General features: G+C 38.5%; 2 protein-coding genes across 4 annotated transcripts in view; both read right to left on the reverse strand.

Annotated features, from left to right (window-relative positions):
- Nucleotides 1-4399, reverse strand: part of ptpn4a (protein tyrosine phosphatase non-receptor type 4a) — an 87112-nt gene extending 82713 nt beyond the window's left edge. The window contains exon 1 of the mRNA XM_063887786.1: nt 3886-4399. The gene's annotated coding sequence lies outside the window, so the exon portion shown is untranslated. The remainder of the gene's footprint in view (nt 1-3885) is intronic.
- A 3225-nt stretch (nt 4400-7624) lies between these two features.
- Nucleotides 7625-10905, reverse strand: tmem177 (transmembrane protein 177). Of its 3 annotated transcripts, none has more exons than XM_063886991.1 (3): nt 10823-10905; nt 8938-9203; nt 7625-8676 (listed from the first exon to the last, which is right to left on the reverse strand). In XM_063886991.1, exons 2-3 carry the CDS (start codon nt 9136-9138, stop codon nt 7945-7947), a joined length of 933 nt encoding a protein of 310 aa, XP_063743061.1. In that variant the 5' UTR covers nt 9139-9203; nt 10823-10905; the 3' UTR covers nt 7625-7944. The 3 variants fall into 3 exon arrangements, with proteins under 3 accessions (XP_063743061.1, XP_063743060.1, XP_063743059.1); XM_063886990.1 differs by lacking the exon at nt 10823-10905 and adding an exon at nt 10316-10641; XM_063886989.1 differs by lacking the exon at nt 10823-10905 and adding an exon at nt 10336-10632.
- Between the last annotated feature and the right edge of the window lie 5769 nt (nt 10906-16674).

Here is a 16674-nt window from a genome sequence, read left to right on the forward strand (position 1 = left end):
CTGGCAATAAACAGTTGTGACTAATGCCATCATGTGTCCCAGAAATGTGCATCAGTTTTTGTTCTCCAGTGTGGAAGAGGACTTAACAACCAAGTTACATTTGAGTAACAGGTGAAAGAAAGACAACTACGTTAATAGTATAGACAAAGAATAAATCAATTCAATTATGGTGACACAAGAGAGGGAATTAATACCAACAGTTTTTTTCACAGCTCTGCTGGCAATGGATCCAAGCCATCTAATGTAAGATACTAGGCAAATGCTAGCATCTTTGAAGGCTGATAATGTATCTTGCCTGCAGCACGCAGTCAGATGTCTTCTCGCCAACACAGTCAGTTTGCAGCAATACTAAGCTGTCAGCACTACTGAGCAGCACCATGCAGAAAGGTAGGGTGTGTCCTTTTTTAAAATTGAGGCTAACCAGACATAAGGTGTCAGGCAAAGATAGAGAGAAAAAAGGAAGAGTAGAAAACTCAAAGCAAATGTGTCAGAAGCAATTGAAAGGCGGAAGTGTTGAAATCAGAGACAGAAACTGAGGCTCACGGGCCACAAAGAAATTCTAAAACATGTTTAGTCCATAAAGTAATGGTATTTCCCTACTAAAAAAAGAGCTATTTTATCAAACATCCTATGTTCTTTATGCACATAATGTCCTACACATTCTCTAACCTTCTGATCTCCTAGCCCATCCCATAGTGTATACACATCTAAGCCTTTCAAACAGACTAGAACAATGGTTGACCTTTGACTACTTGGCTATGTGGGCTGGTTTATGATGTTTAACCAGGATAATGTCATCTTTATGCTTCTTCTCCACAGGCACCACCCAGACTTGTAGATCCACATCTAAAATACTGGCACGATGATAAATTGGTGGTTAGAGGTCACCAAATTGGGTATGAATTTGGTGCACCATACCTTATGCAATAACTCTTATCCAGATCAGAAATCCTTTGATGTACCCAGGGGGAAATTGGTTGAAACAGCCTAATGCTCGCATCCATAAACCAAAGTACTAAAATACATAGTACTACCAATATGACTGAAATATTTAACAATGTTTACCACTAAATAACTACGCAATATAATATCATCAAGTGATCCATAAGGAAGAAATTCCTCAAAAAAATCTAATGTACTGCTTCAGGTCACCATGAACTATGTATTATTGTACCATCTATAGATAAAGCGGCAAGATGTCGGAACGGAAGCATTCTGGTGTTCAGTTGTAGTCCAAGTACTATTGACCAATTACGCTTGAGTGAGGTAAAGAAGAAAGAAGAACGCATTGACCGAAATGAAAGCCATCATCTAACTTCTAATGATGATTTAGCTTTTGATTCTTTTTTTTTAATCTGCATTGAAACACAACCTCTCTCAACTCCAACTGTATTGTTGCATCTCAAGTCGGTTATTGGACAGTGAACAATGACTGGCACCCAGAAGAGGAAGCCTTGGCCCAAATATCCGGATATCCACCGGCTACACTGGAACCTGCAAAAATATTGACTGTTGTACTTTATCGTCGTAACACCTATTGGCAAAAGCTGGTTTAGATTATCAGATACAAGCAATGTAGTTTGAGAAACCAACAGTTTCTCAAACAGTTTCTCAAACTACAGTTTCTCAAACTACAGTTTGAGAAACCAACAGTTTCTCAAACTGCAAACTATGTTCCAAGATTAGGATCATTTGAATTGCTCTACACAAACATAAGGGTATATTACATTTTGCTTCCAAACAAAATCCCCGGTTCAGTTGAGCAAGTTACTTTGGGATTTGGTGATACTATCAACAACCATTTTCTCCCATTGGACCCCACCGACCTTTGCAAGCAGGTGCAGATTAACCCCATTACTCCAACTACACCTGGGCCTCCTCTGTCTTCTAGTATCCTTATCCCCTCCACACTATTTCCCCTCATTTTTACAATCTGTTTTCTCTCTATGTTACACACAGACACACTTTTGCTGTACACCACAGGGTGTTCAGGTGCCCTGCTTAAGTCAACCGGGGCCATTGCCACAGGCCATTTAAACCTCACCAGCTGAGTCCGTCCACTCCTACAACTAAAGGTTTCCTTCTTGCGGAAAGAAAATAATTGTACAGTTCAATCCAGGATACTCATCAGCACACCATTATGAATTAATAATATACATATAAATAATTACGAGTAGACTAAACTTCCTTCGGTCTATTTGTAGTGATGTGCAGCATTTTTTAAAAAAGTGTAACTCTGTCTTTAGTCTTGCTGAGCTACAAATCCACTGTTGCAAAACAGCCTAGAATGGTTCCCCATATAAAAAATGTGCATCATGGCAGTACTAATTCTGTAGATAAGTAAATCAGCTTCAGTAACCATTAGCCTCAGATAAGGATTCCCAAATATAATCAGGTCAAAGACAACCTTTTTTTAGGAACCCCATCTGCTTAGTTTTTTGTTCATGATTCATTCAGAAATGGATATGGTATAATGGATGCTGTCAATGCAATTGCTAATGTCTAATCTTACACATTGAAAAATTAATCTTTATAAATTACCCAGTGTGTCACGTGGGTAGGGGTGTGAGGGCTTCTGTTGCCAGATCACCCAAATAGATCCCCCCTCAACCTCACTTTTGGGGCTGCTGATCATAGAGAAAACTGAACCCAACAACTGGGTTTCATTCACAATTCCTTCCTTTGCTGCACCTTGCTGAGATCCCATTCAGAACCAGTCGTTTTGCAGTTGAGATGGAGAAAAAGACAAGAAAGAGCCAAGGAGGGAGGGAGAGAGGCTAGACAAAGTGGACAGAGCAGGGTCCATATGATCTCAGCAGCGGCAGCAGACTGGCGAGCAGCAGGCGGCGGAGGAACCAACTGCGACCCAAAAGATGTGGCACGGATGGTGGAGGATTACGTCATCGAAAAAAAAGGAGGACGCCTCATCACAGCAAACCATCACATCCATTACTTAACATCACATAGTTAAGCAAACATGGTCCGTTTTTGTCTTTAACGTTGCAACAAAACAAAAAAAAGCAAAAATGATTGATGCATATGCAACTAAAAACAAAGGTCACAATACAGCTTATCATTATATGTATAGGCCCTCTCTTGGGACATATCTAGAATGTGACATGATGAAAGCGGTTGTGACAAACGGTGGTTTACCCATCATTTAACAATGAATGACAAAAGCCTGCATGGATTTTATTCGAAGCGTCTGTTTTGTCTATATCTACTATACCGCTGATGCAATGTGGTAAAAGAAACATATTCGCCCAGTCAAACAACACTACAGAGTGAATCACTCAATAAGCACTAATTAATAGCTTTTAGATACGATAAAGGAATGCCCTCTTTAAAGCCACATCCGTAACACAACCGACGCCGCGCTACTTCCATTCAACGCCAACTGGACTCTGTCATTAAAGGGCTTATTGTACTGTATAATGAATGAGCTATTAACGGCCTATTTAACTCAATTATAACGCCGAATTGAGGAAGCTCAAGTGAAGTTTTATTAATCCAATGAACCTATGAATGCATACCAATACTGCGCACAATGCATTAGCGACTCTTTTGCAGCTCCAGTAAACTGCGAGATATTGAATGGGCTGAGGAGCAGCTAGCTAACAAGCAAGCTACACAACCACTGGCTACTAACGTTATGGAATAAAATGTATATTGTGTTTCTTTCTGCGAAGTCAAACTTAGTCAGACATAAGAGTAATGAAAGAACGGGATATTTTTAGAAGCGTCATTCCAATGTTATTTCGCAATAAAGCCCGTTTTAGCTGGGCAGGGAGCAACTTGGATAAAAGTGACAGCGCTAAGCTAACGTGTGCTAGCTAACGTCAGCTGGTTGTAGAAGCTGGTGGCCTGTGAATGGGTCTTTCTTACCGTCATAAACTGCTCCAGGGGCGTCCAGTTTTTAAGGAATATATGTTTTGCCGTATGAGGAAATGTTTTGTGAATGGGCGATATAGCCCGAACATCCAAGATCAGTTGACCCGCTGCGGATGAAACCCAAGCATCATCACTATCACCGTCTTCATCAGTACTGGGAGTCCGGCGCTGCTTCACACACATCCATCCAGCAGAGCGGGGCCTCCTCCGGGCTCGACCATGCAACTTGCTGGGCGACGACGGATAATCCACAAGACAGGAGCCCCCGCAGTAACCATTGGCTAGACACGGCGACTAGCAGTCATTTCAGGTCGACAGAATGCAAAATATATTCCCACGCATGCGTAAAAATGAAGAAAATAGGATCACCGAAAAGGTTACAATTGAAGATCTTGACTCATAGAATCACAAAATAGGCAAATGTTTCGTTTCTGACTTTCCTAACATGAGCCTCTCGGTTGTTGTCGGCGTTCCCTGGTCTCTGCAGCTGCTTTGCCTGCCTGCTTGCCTGCCTTGCAGCACAGCAGCGATCAGCATAGCGACGTAATGGCGCAAACCGAGCGCACAGGGGCGGGGCCACAGAGCGGGAGGCGCGCTGTATGATTTTGAACGCACCCAGGTAGATCTAAACCAGAATATAATACTAAATATTCCCACATTTAGCTGCATGAGACCCATATAAAGACCACAATGACAGTTATTGATTTTGTTAATCGAATTATGCTGCCCAAACATCTGCATTATGTGACCACTGGTATCAAGAGCCGCAAACGTATATAAACTGGTATAAACTATGATACTTTCGCATAATATGTCCTGCAAAATCTATTTGTATATACTGAATTATTGTAAAGCATGCGTAGAAAATGTGTATTATATTGCAGATTGTAGAAATGATTTCGGTTTTCCACATGATGTATAGATTCAAAAAGATAAAACAGATATCATAAACCCTAACCCTAACTGCCATCTAGACTATTATACAAAATGTGTTTAAAAATACCAGTTTGCCTATTTTTAGTTTGTATTGTGAAATCATCCGTGTACCTTGAATGAATGCTAATAATATGTTTGTGAATAGCTCAAAAGCATTACCTACATAACAATATAATACAGTCCAAGATAAAATAAAATAATGTAATGACACAGGAATGGAATATTATTAGAAGAAAAAAATATGTTTATATTTTAAAATACTTGAATACCATGTTAAAAGAGTCCTTAAATGAATCTTTTTTCAGAATGAACATCGTTGTGTGACCTTCAAAATTGCGGTTATTATGAAAATACCTTTTTTTTTCTTGTCCTCATTCACTTCAAGTCCAAGCTTGTTCATTCAGTCTATATTAATCTGTAACCCTGTCATTCACAGGACTGTGAAAGAAAGAGAAAAATAAACTAAAGTAAGTGTGAGGGTGGTAATGTGGGCTGTACTGACCTCAAGTGGCTTGCAAAAGAAATAGCCTACAATACAACTAACAATGGCCCATTATACAGTAACACTGTTCGGCATACAATGGAGTAAGCAGATGAAGCGGAGCGCTGAGAACAAGACAATGAGCCCAGTGTTGTTGATATGCATATCCCAAAAGCCACTTTGTAGTCGGGGAAATGATGCAGTACTGTAGTGCCAAAAACGCACTCTGTTATTTTTGTGTAACGTGTTATAAACTATGGTTTTCTAGGGTTTTTTACTGTGATTTGAATATAGTATGACCAGATGAAAAGGTGGTTTATTTTGGGGGGAAAATGTCTTTCTACATGTTGGGGGAAGAATTTCTTTAAAGAATGCAGCGCGTTCAAGGCCCACAATGTGCCGCATAATCATAGATCTGGAACAAATTCTGCATTTTGCTCAAGGGCACATCAGAAAACACTAAACCCAAGCTGTCCCGATTTAGGAACAGTCACTCATCTCAACCAATGAATGCTTTTTATATCCAGATTTTTTCATAATATGCACCTTTTAGTTTTGATATTGACTCATTAAAGAAAAACAGTGGATCCCACTTAGTGCTTCTAAGGCTAAGTCCACCTCAGGACAATGATGTAAAACGTAAGTGTGTGTCTATGTAGAACACTATTCATTATATGCGTTTATATTTAGCTAAGTCCACAGGGTACTAGATTGGAACTGTAATTAAAACAGCAGCATATCTGAACCTTGTTAATAAGCAGACAGACGACCTAAGGGGACTCGGGTGCAATATGATGAGTTCTGAGGCTCAATAAGCTGCATATTAAGATTATTATCGCTAAACAAATTAGGAACGGCCATGCAAATCATGTGAGCACAACGAGTGCTACCCTCTTCAAGTGTTATTTGAGGCCTGACCGTGAACGGAATAAAATGCTGCTGTACAGTGAACTCAATTAGATAGATTAACAAGGAATAATCGATGGTAATAGATATAAAGAGCACAGGGAAGAAAAAAGATGGCTTTTTTTTGTAAATTAACTAGGAAAGTATTGCAACAATTTTTTAATCATGATGTCTTCTTTAATTATGCATACTATTGAATTTATTATATTGATTTATTTAATTTGTATGTATTAAATGACTTATTTATGTTATTATTTGTCCCCTCTTGATCTCTATTACTCTTGCTCCCTCTCTCCTCTATACATAAAAGAAAAACAAAATGAATGGTATTATCTGTATCAAAGTATCAAAAATCCTAATATAATCATGAATGTCTAACGTACGTAAATTATCTTGCTTATAAGGGGCCCTATAATGCACATTTTCAGCGTTCACATTTGTATTTTGAGCCTGTACTGTGACATGTTGACATGCTTTAATGTTCAAAAAGCTCTTTATTGTTCTCATACTGCCTGTGCTGCAGCACCTCTTTTCCCCCTCTGTCTGAAACCAGGGCCCACTTTGCACCAATTGTTTGTGGGCCTGCTCTGTTGTGATGGGACAACCACTTATAGATGTCAAGTACAATATGTTGGAGCGCTAGCCAATAGCAGCACGAGTGTTGTATAGTGATGTTACTATACAACAGCGATAGAAAAATACTTTATGTGAGAATCCAACGCATTTTCTTCCACCTGCCTTTCATTGCAGAACTAAAGGATGCATCAACACAAGTCATCAACAACGGCAGTGAAAAAGAAAAATTTAGCGGAGCTGCTAAACACTCAAGAGCAAACCCTTGAGTTAGTTTAGAAAATGTGCGCCAATGGTGAAGAATAATACCCCTAGTGTTGCATTGACCTGTTAAGAGTAACATTTTTGACAACTGATTCTAGAACGAGAAGAAAAATAAAGGGATAATCTTATTTTAAAAATAGCCTTGGCTGGAAACAATGCACCCGCTACTCAAGACAATCCGCAGAGGTCCAACGTTTATGGATAATCCAGGGTGGTCAGAACATTGTTTCTGAGAGGACTGGTTGAAGTTTTTTTGTTGAATATTTATTTTTTATGCAGGGAATCGAAAAACACAATCATTACCTTGATTTTAATGGGAACTATTGCAAATGGTTATCTCAAACCTGGCAAAATACGAACTAAACTAAACTCAAAAAGCATGATAAGACACAATTAAGTGCAAGTAATGATATGTGTTTTTTTTTTCTAATATGGGTGGCTCGACCTGTTTTGCAATTCTGATCATTTCCAGGTTCTAACTATAATATCTAGAGCCAAATTAGACCATGTTATGCATGACAAAGACTTTCTACATGTCTATTAGATAACATATATTGCATCAAATGCTCTGAATAGGGTTCAAAAATGTTTATTTATACAGTGGGAAACCATTTAAATCTTGTATTTTGTTTCATAGTTTTGCCATTAAAGAGTCGACACCTCCAGACGCTACAAGAATGTGTTGTTATTTGTATTGTTCAACACTTCAGGATTCATAAACTTACTATCAAATAACAATTAGCACATGGCGGATGGAGTATTTCAATCTAAAATAAATTAAAAAACCTATTGGCCAGGGTTTTTTGCTTTTTAAATCAGCTCAGGAACAGGAAGCACAACTTCATTCATCATTACAGCTTCAGGTGACATCCGTTCCCACCTCCTGTTTATTTTCAAGCATTTTCTTCTGCCAGCAGTTGGAGGATCCCTTTCCTCCTGGCTGTGTACGGCGTGTGTTTGAGCTGTAGGAGGTTGGCAGGAAACAAGTTCCCACTAGGAGCGTACATCTCCACTCCCTTCTGCCCCATCAGGGAGCGCAGTGTCTTGTTTCTGGACAGAATCTTATCGTAAAACTCCACCCCTCCTTTGGCGTAAACCTTGGACACTCCCGCCGCGCGACGGTCCGAGCTGTAGTCAATCCAGCTGCGAACGGAATCTGAGGCGAGGAAGAATGAAACGGCACCTAGGCCCAATGCCAGAATGTTCACACAACCGCGGAGTATCAGAGGCCCAGAATGAAGCCCAAACAGCTGCTTCATTAGCACGCTAGACACCCAAACCCCACCCAGGCAGACTGGGGCGACTGCAGCATTCAGGACGGGGCCCCCGGACTGCAAGCGGGCCACTTCACGTGCTATGGCGAACTTCTGTGCATCGTGGGACAACACCAGCGCCTCCTGTAGAGCAGAGCCGGTGTCGCTGCTCCAGTCCACTGCTTTGCCGTTGATGAAGATGGTGCGGTTGGTGATCCCTTGCGAGTCATCAGACGTGCTGTTGAAGTTGGCCGGGATGCCAATTTGTGCCCTGGCAGGAAGCCAAGGGACCCCAGCACCAACAGGATGGAACCCATAGGAGGCGAAAGGGGAGAAATTCTCAGGTGAGCTGATACCGTAGTCCTTCAACACCTATGAATGACAACATTGGATTTTTTTGTTAAAAAAGCAGTTATTTGTACATTATAATGCTATGAAGGCCAAATAGTTTATTTTACTGTCACTCGGGGTGGCTCAATAAAATGTTAATTAAAAAGGCAATGTTTAATGTTTAGTTCCTTCGGTCTTTTATAACATCTGCGCCATTTGACACCTAATTGTACAAATCTAGTTACGTTTAAATATTTTGTTATTAGATGCCATCTTAAAGGTGAATTGGACAACACTTCCTACCTGTTGGAAAACATCCTGGAGCTTCTCAGACAGCTTGACTGGCTTTCCTTTGGACCAGGCTTGATAGAGCTGCCTGTAGGTCATATCAGGGAACACGTGATAGAACATGTTAGCAGCAAAGACCCCGCCACAGCTAGTGATGAGCAGCGGAGTCCGGTACTTCTGGAGAAGCACTGCATACTTGAGAATGCGAGAAGCCATGTCGCCTCTTTGCTTTTAACTGATTTTGTGTCAGTTATTTTTCCTCAATCTTCCGCAGGTGGCATCTGGGAAGGAGGTAGACAACATGTGTATGAGCAGGCCTGCATGTTGTTATCAAACTGCTGAATGAATATAACAGAAACTTGGGGCTCACAAATGTTCTCTCGATTTTAGCTCCCCACAATTATATTAACTGAGATATTGTTGTTTTAAATGTGTGCTCCACTCATAGAAAAATGTCATGCTGTACTCCAGAAAGCAACAATTCATACAACATAGAACATGACAAAAATGTGGACATTAGCATCATGTATGAAGTGTAACATGAAAGTCAGAGGAGTGCTCTGATTAAATAAATGCAATTAAAAAAAAGCAATTAAAATATCTGGTACCTAAAATCAATGACCTGAAAATAAAAATGTAAAAGGTAAAGCACATATAAATTTGACTAAAGAGCAACACTTATTGTAACGTGATGCAACACCTTCACCCTATAGAGCAAAAGTGCTGCATTAAGTTACATTAACTGAGGTTCTTTAGTCGTACTTTACTTGAGTTTTTATTTTCAGACGTCATGCTTGTACTCCATTCCAATTATCTGACAGCTATACACTTCAAATGTATTTAGTTACTTTACAAATTAGGTTTTTAACACTGAAATCACACGAAGAGTTTGAAATATACATAATTGTTGTTGTTTTCTTAAATCATACAAAAACATTTCATGGTTCCCAAATAATCAGATGAGAATATTTGCTGATTTCCCATGCACTTATTAAATATATTTATGTATTATATATTATATATATTTATGTATTATATATAGTATATAATTGTTGTAAGGGTCATCTTTCTTATACAATCGGGTTTTTAAAGGGCCAAATGTTGCTAGCAGCAGTGGCAAATTTGAGTTAGCCTACCCTTACACTACATGCAAATGATTAGCTATAGTAGGATAATAGGATTTAACGTATCTAGAAACATGAGAAAACAGCTCAAACAAGCCTCAGGTGTACTGTTAACCCACTGTTATGCTACAAAATGACACACTTACACATCAACACTGTTAAGGAACCTTAGCTAACTCACTCCATACGGATATGCTTTAACGGTAGCTCTCTAAATGAAAACCCATAAGATTATAAAATAATATGCAATGTCTTAATAGAATACAAACCATTTCTAATTTAGACTCACATGTTCTTCACATCTTTGCAAGGGCAGCCGTCAGGTTACATGATGATTAAAAATCCCGTCCGTAAAGCGGATTAGTTGTCGTCACGGTGCTGCACGACAGTTTTTACGACAGTGGATTTCAAAGTAAAATACGCTATTCGGTTGATTTATTTAAAGCCCTTTCTCTAAATAAAAGCGTTTTCATGAACTTTCCGACAGTTATTCACACGGAGAATAATGACTCTGAAATATTAAAATAAATTATAGACTTATTGTTATTTGAATTAGGATCACATGAAAATGTTATGGTCATGCTGATGTGTTTTATGTTTGAGCATTAAATCTCGGCACCAGCATGTAATGAACAAATAATTACCATTGAGGATATTGTATATAAAGAGGGATTCAATTGTAAAAGATTAACTATATTTGGATAGGGAAAGATCTTTCCATGTTAACCACATATTCATCATACGTAGGTTAGGATACACATTTTTTTTTTACATACCAGTGGGCTGTAAGGAGAAGAGAAATTAGTAGGTCTCCTGTGCTGAACACCAACAACACATGCAGCACCAGAGAATCGTTCTCCCACCACAACCCTAGAGTTCCCATTGTAAAAAAAAGGAAAAGAACAACTTGCCACAACTATTTAAAGCCCTGCTTAGTCATGCTTTTATTTGCTGCTGACGTTTTGCACGTGATGTGAATTTGAGATCAGTCTAACTTGCCTCAACAAGGTCATTGTCCTTAAATCCAAATACATGTAAACTGTTTATGAGAGCAGTCATAACTGTGAAATTATGCTGATGACAAATTGTGAGATTGACTCAATTTCTGACTTTGAGTTGAATATAAACACTTTTGGAGGTTAAACTAAGATGAACTTTGACCCCAATGAGGCTGTTGTCAACCAAAGTTGACATTAAACAGGACACACATACTTGACCTTTTCAGTCTATTTGAAGTTGCCTTTGTCTAAACGCCAGGGTCTTTTAAAATTGATTCCAATGAGCACAGAGCGCCTAACCTAAGAAATTAAGTGAATATTTGCAGAGACATTGTGCTTTTTGATTCTTTATAAGGAACTGAGCTTTGAAAAGTGAATACTGTACCTCTATCACAATTTTGTGTTAGATATTTTAAAATACAAATAGAGTACATTTTTGAATAAAATGTAAGATAATAGAAATTATAAAACAGTAATGATCAGGTAGAAACTTAAAAAATCTAATTTAGGGTTGATTCATCAGTATTTTTAGTATTTTTAATGCTTTTTATTTTATGAGAAAAATGTGAAATAATGACATTTTCCAGGATTTAAAAGTAAATCCTATTTTGATTCTGTGGTGACTTTTTTGATAAGAATAAGGTCATATTTTGTATTGTTTTTATATATGTCGTAATAGAAATAAATGAGGTAGAACAATAATTCTACATAAAAAAAATAAAAAGAATAACAGCAGTTGGGAAACGAACAATAATCGAAAAAACACATATTACAAAAATAAGGAACAAAACTCATGAATTTGACATTAAAACTGCTCTCCCTCACCTCTGTTTTATTTTTTTTTAGCTGCTGTGATCCATGTGTGTGTAGAATAAATGGCAACTTTCAAATGTTTTATTTTAAAACTACAACTGCAGCGTGTTGTTCCACATTTCTCTAGATCCATACTACGCAGATGCAAATTAGAATAAATTGGAAGGGGTGAGAGTGTGTGCGGCTGCTGCTGATCTGTAATGAAGTGTGTTTCCTTTGAGGAGCTCTGAGACCTGGCTGCATGCCTGTGAGCTCTTGGTACATTTTTAATGGTGTAGCTGAGCTTGGCGCTTATACACAGGATGCAACTGAAAGCTGTGATCATGCAGGTACACAACACAGCTGATTTCCATGCCTTAGCTGTCTGTGTATGGTGGTGGTTTCTTGAGGAGGAGGAAGTGAAAGTTATGCAGTTGCTTATGACAGTAAAACACGTTTGGTATTTTAGACTTCCTCAGCCTGTGATGACCTATGATAAGCCTTGTAAGATCACAGTGTGTAATGCTGAAACAGAACATTTAAAAATATATATATATTTATTGAGTTATCATCAACACAGTATTCTTGCTAACTGTATAGGTGTAAAGTGTAATGAGGTGCAGAAACACCTTCTTGAAAGAATGTTTGAAGTGGGCATTTTCAGTCTGATAAACCTAACCCTGTAGACAAAAAGGCTAAAGAAGACTTGAGTGTGTCAACTTTTTATTACTTGATAACCACAGACTGTGAGCAAGTGACCACTGTTTCTAACCAGTGTTTTTTTCTCCTGTATAATTCAGACAATTTGCTTCTACTTTTTTTTAACACACTTTAAACAAAAAGTTGTTTTCTTATGTCTATTGCACTGTTTTTATCATAACATAAATAAAACCTTGTGAGTGAATACAATTGATTTTTTCAGCACTATCACTGTAACATAAAGTAAACAAACAACGTCATGAAATCAAGTGTCAGTAGTATGGCGAAAGGGGCTGTAGTGAGACACAACTTAATATAGTATAAAACACTAAATGATATAATGATATAATTTGAGATACAGGCATGAGATATAGGAGTGTTTCCTGAATTGAGGAGCAAGTGGGGGTGCAAGTACCCAAGGGGCGAGCAGCAGTCTGTAGGGATTTGGCCATTGAATCGTAGGGTCGCCAGTTCACGTCCCGATCAGACCCAAAATATATGGAGTGTGGACTGGTATCTGGATAGATGCCAGTTCACCTCCTGGTCACTGCCGAAGTGCCCTTGAGCAATGTGCTTGCTGGTACCGGCTAACTCTCTGTGGTATAATCCCACTCAATTACAAATGTGAAACTGATGCACTTTATTTAACTTGCTCTTTAAAATGCAGTTTTTTATTTTAAATATAGAGCAAAAGAAATCTGCAAGATATTGTAAAGACAAACTATGTAAATTATAGAGTTAAATAACAGAAATAGATTCACAGCTTGACAGTAATGATGCGTAACTAATATATCCTTGTACATGTTGTGATATACCATACATAGGACACACATTCATTATAGTGCAGACCAATCTTTCTTTGCAGTGTGTGTGTGTGTGTGTGTGTGTGTGTGTGTGTGTGTGTGTGTGTGTGTGTGTGTGTGTGTGTGTGTGTGTGTGTGTGTGTGTGTGTGTGTGTGTGTGTGTGTGTGTGCGTGCGTGTGTGTGCATATGTTACATTGTGATCAAATCAGACTGTCTGATTCTAGTGAGGAAACAGCTCACTACAGTCTCCATGGAAACAGGCAAGAGGCGATTGAAGTGTGTGTCTCTGTGTACGTGTGTAATAAGTGTGTGCGTCTCAAGGGAAAGGGACAGAGAGAATCCCCTTTTCCTATTTTATTGTATTCTGTTCTGCACTAATAACACAAATGCTATGTATACTGTGTACATGCAGGGTACAAGTTTATGTCATTTGCCTGCCTTGAACTAAAGTATTTCCATATTTTTCTCTCTTCCCACTTAACAATGAAGGCTGGGAGAAGTCAAATCCCATTTCAGTGGAAGGAATCATGCCGGCACCAAATTGCATGAACATGTTTTAAAAGCTGACATTGGGAGAAAAGTAAAACATGGTATTGTACTCTTTAAACTTGTGTAGCTAAATAGCTTATGTATATCCTTGTCATTTGTAGTGAAAAACTACTTAACATTTTAGACAAAGAAAGATCATTTTGGTGTATGACCTCTTGCTACACTGGTACTCTTTAGTCCTTGACCTTTTAAACACTACTGAACAGGACATTATGGACTAATATAATAAACCAAAAGAGAATTATAACAGACCATATTTTGTCTAATCTCTGTATGATAAGATATACATTGAGCGATCCCATTCAAAGCCTTAGAGGTCAAGTAGGCTATTTGATGGACATGACGTGCATTGGATTCAGTGTGTGATAATTTAATACACATATACACATTCTATACGTCAGTGCATCAACACAGACACACACACAGATGTCCCTGGTGCTTAATGATGCATCACACTGAATGTCAATTCCACTTTTCATCACAACACGGTGGCCTATTGATGTTCCTTAAGAGAAAACCAACACTACAACTAGCTTCAGTGCTGAATAGCCTACAGCTATGGAGAAAATCAAGATCTATCAGTTTCTCTGGTTTTACCATTTATTGGTATGTGATTGAGTAAAAGTACAACATTTCAACAGACACAGGATTGGAAAGGCTGCCATACATGTAGAGATTAAGATTTAAGAAACACTTGAAGTATTCTCTTAATTATTTTGAGAGCTTTATATACCTGTGAGCATACAAACCTTTGAACACATAATTTGCATTATTGTTCCTGATGCCTCTGTAGATATAATTAATTTGCAGAAAAAGCTCACTCAACCTGACCCTGCTGCATCTGAAGGAAAATGAGGTGGACGCAGGACACAACAGAGCAATCAATTTTCAAATTAAGATCCCATCAACTTGTCGTCCAATCCAGGGAGTGACTTCTCAATGAATGAATAAATCAGTAACCCAGTCAATCAATTCACCACCTCTTGATTGCTTCCTAGAAGTCTTCCAAAGCTTAAATCAATATGTCCTTAGAGTAAGCTTTGGACTCCCCAGTAGATGTGCTAGAAAAACAATATACTATAGGATCTTCCTTGCTTAAAAAAATCTAAGAAATGTCAAATTGAAGTCTGATAATGTTGTGCCTTATATTTGTGAATGTATCATGTATCCAGTTGTAGAGAATATAACCTTATTGTGGCTAAATGATGAAAATGTTGTTTCCTTGACGCTAACATTTGTACCTTCCATTTTAAAATCAGCAGCTCTTTTCCTTCCAGTGAAGAGCTTTATGCAAAGGACAGCAGGCTCACACTTCCAGATCATAACCCCATCCACACACTGACCCTGCCACGCTGAAAACAACATGAACGTCCTCCGCTTCACACTCTCAAAGTCACATTTGTGTTTAATGGTGAACCAAGCCAAAACACAAACCCTGGCAGTGCATGGCAACTGATCCTACAGAGTTGGCCCCTTTCAATAATACTGCCTAACTGCCTTTAGCTACGGACTTTGTCATGGCACAATTTCATTGAAATTCTAATGCATGTATGGAACATCTGGTTCGGCCAAAATGTCTCTGGACGTAGAGCTGTCGTCCACCAATCAGAAGATAGTTGGTTTGATCCCCAGCACCTGCAGTCAACATGTCGACGTGTCCTTGGGCAAGATACTTAACCCCCAATGGCTCCCGATGGCAACAGTAAGTGAATGTTAGTTTAGGTGTTAGCCAGCCTCTGCGTGTATGCATGTGTATGAATACGTGAAAAGTGCTACAGTATGTTAATGCCATTCAAATACCATTTACCATTTAACACACAGTATAGTACAGTAAGCATATTCTGAATGTCTTAGTTTAAACAATAAAAAAGTGAATTGTTTTTTTTAGTTCTCTGGACAACATAGAGGGATGGACCTTCATTTTGTCAAATGCCAATGTTACATTATATAACAAAATAATAATGTAACCAGGAAAACAGAAATTGTAAAATAAAAAAACAATAAGATTACATCTACAATGGGTTGGGGTCCACAAGCATAATACCTGAAAGGACCCTTTCTGGATTTGGAATTAACAAGAGTGATGTTATGTAAATTAATAATTTGTTTAGGACTGCTAACTAAACATATCGTCTTTGAAATTCTACAATGATGTGTTTTAGAAGAACTGGTTTAAACCTTCTTTTTCTTTCTTTCTGACAATGAAAAGAAAGAAAGATATTGAACGACACACAACTAATATGTGTGTTTATGTGAAAATGCTTCACTTCCCATATCCACTGTAACTTGAGTTCTAAATGGGCTCTTTCACATTTCAATTGAGTTATTCACAATTCTACCTTCATCACTCACTCACACTCACACTCACACACACACACACACACACACACACACACACACACACACACACACACACACACACACACACACACACACACACACACACACACACACACACACACACACACTTCCCACATGGTTGCCTGTTACCGGTAATAGACCACTACATCGTAAACTGTCTTTCCAGTAATGGAAAATGTGTGTGTTTCTGAGCTTGTGTGCAAGTATTCACTACACTAAGTCATGTCTCTTTTTAAATAAAATATCACATCTAATGAGATTTTCATTTGTGTCAGCACCCTGGTCTCTATTGCTTCGAACTCATATCCGGAATGTACTAATAACCTCATAGTTAGCCTTCTGGTAAGCAGTTCTTTTAAGTATACACATTGTTTATTCATATTAAAGTGTCATGTTGTGACAAATGACAAAAGAGGCCCTTTGGC

The sequence above is a fragment of the Eleginops maclovinus genome, chromosome 7 (genome assembly GCF_036324505.1).
Source record: "Eleginops maclovinus isolate JMC-PN-2008 ecotype Puerto Natales chromosome 7, JC_Emac_rtc_rv5, whole genome shotgun sequence".
In the NCBI taxonomy this organism is placed as follows: domain Eukaryota; kingdom Metazoa; phylum Chordata; class Actinopteri; order Perciformes; family Eleginopidae; genus Eleginops; species Eleginops maclovinus.

What these genes read in the sequence shown, in the direction of transcription:
- tmem177 (XM_063886991.1), bottom strand. Translation starts at nt 9,138, where the DNA reads ATGGCTTCTCGCATTCTCAAGTATGCAGTGCTTCTCCAGAAGTACCGG. An exon ending in TCCAGGATGTTTTCCAACAG is followed by an intron (nt 8,677 to 8,937) that starts GTAGGAAGTGTT and finishes TGTCATTCATAG; the next exon opens with GTGTTGAAGGACTACGGTAT.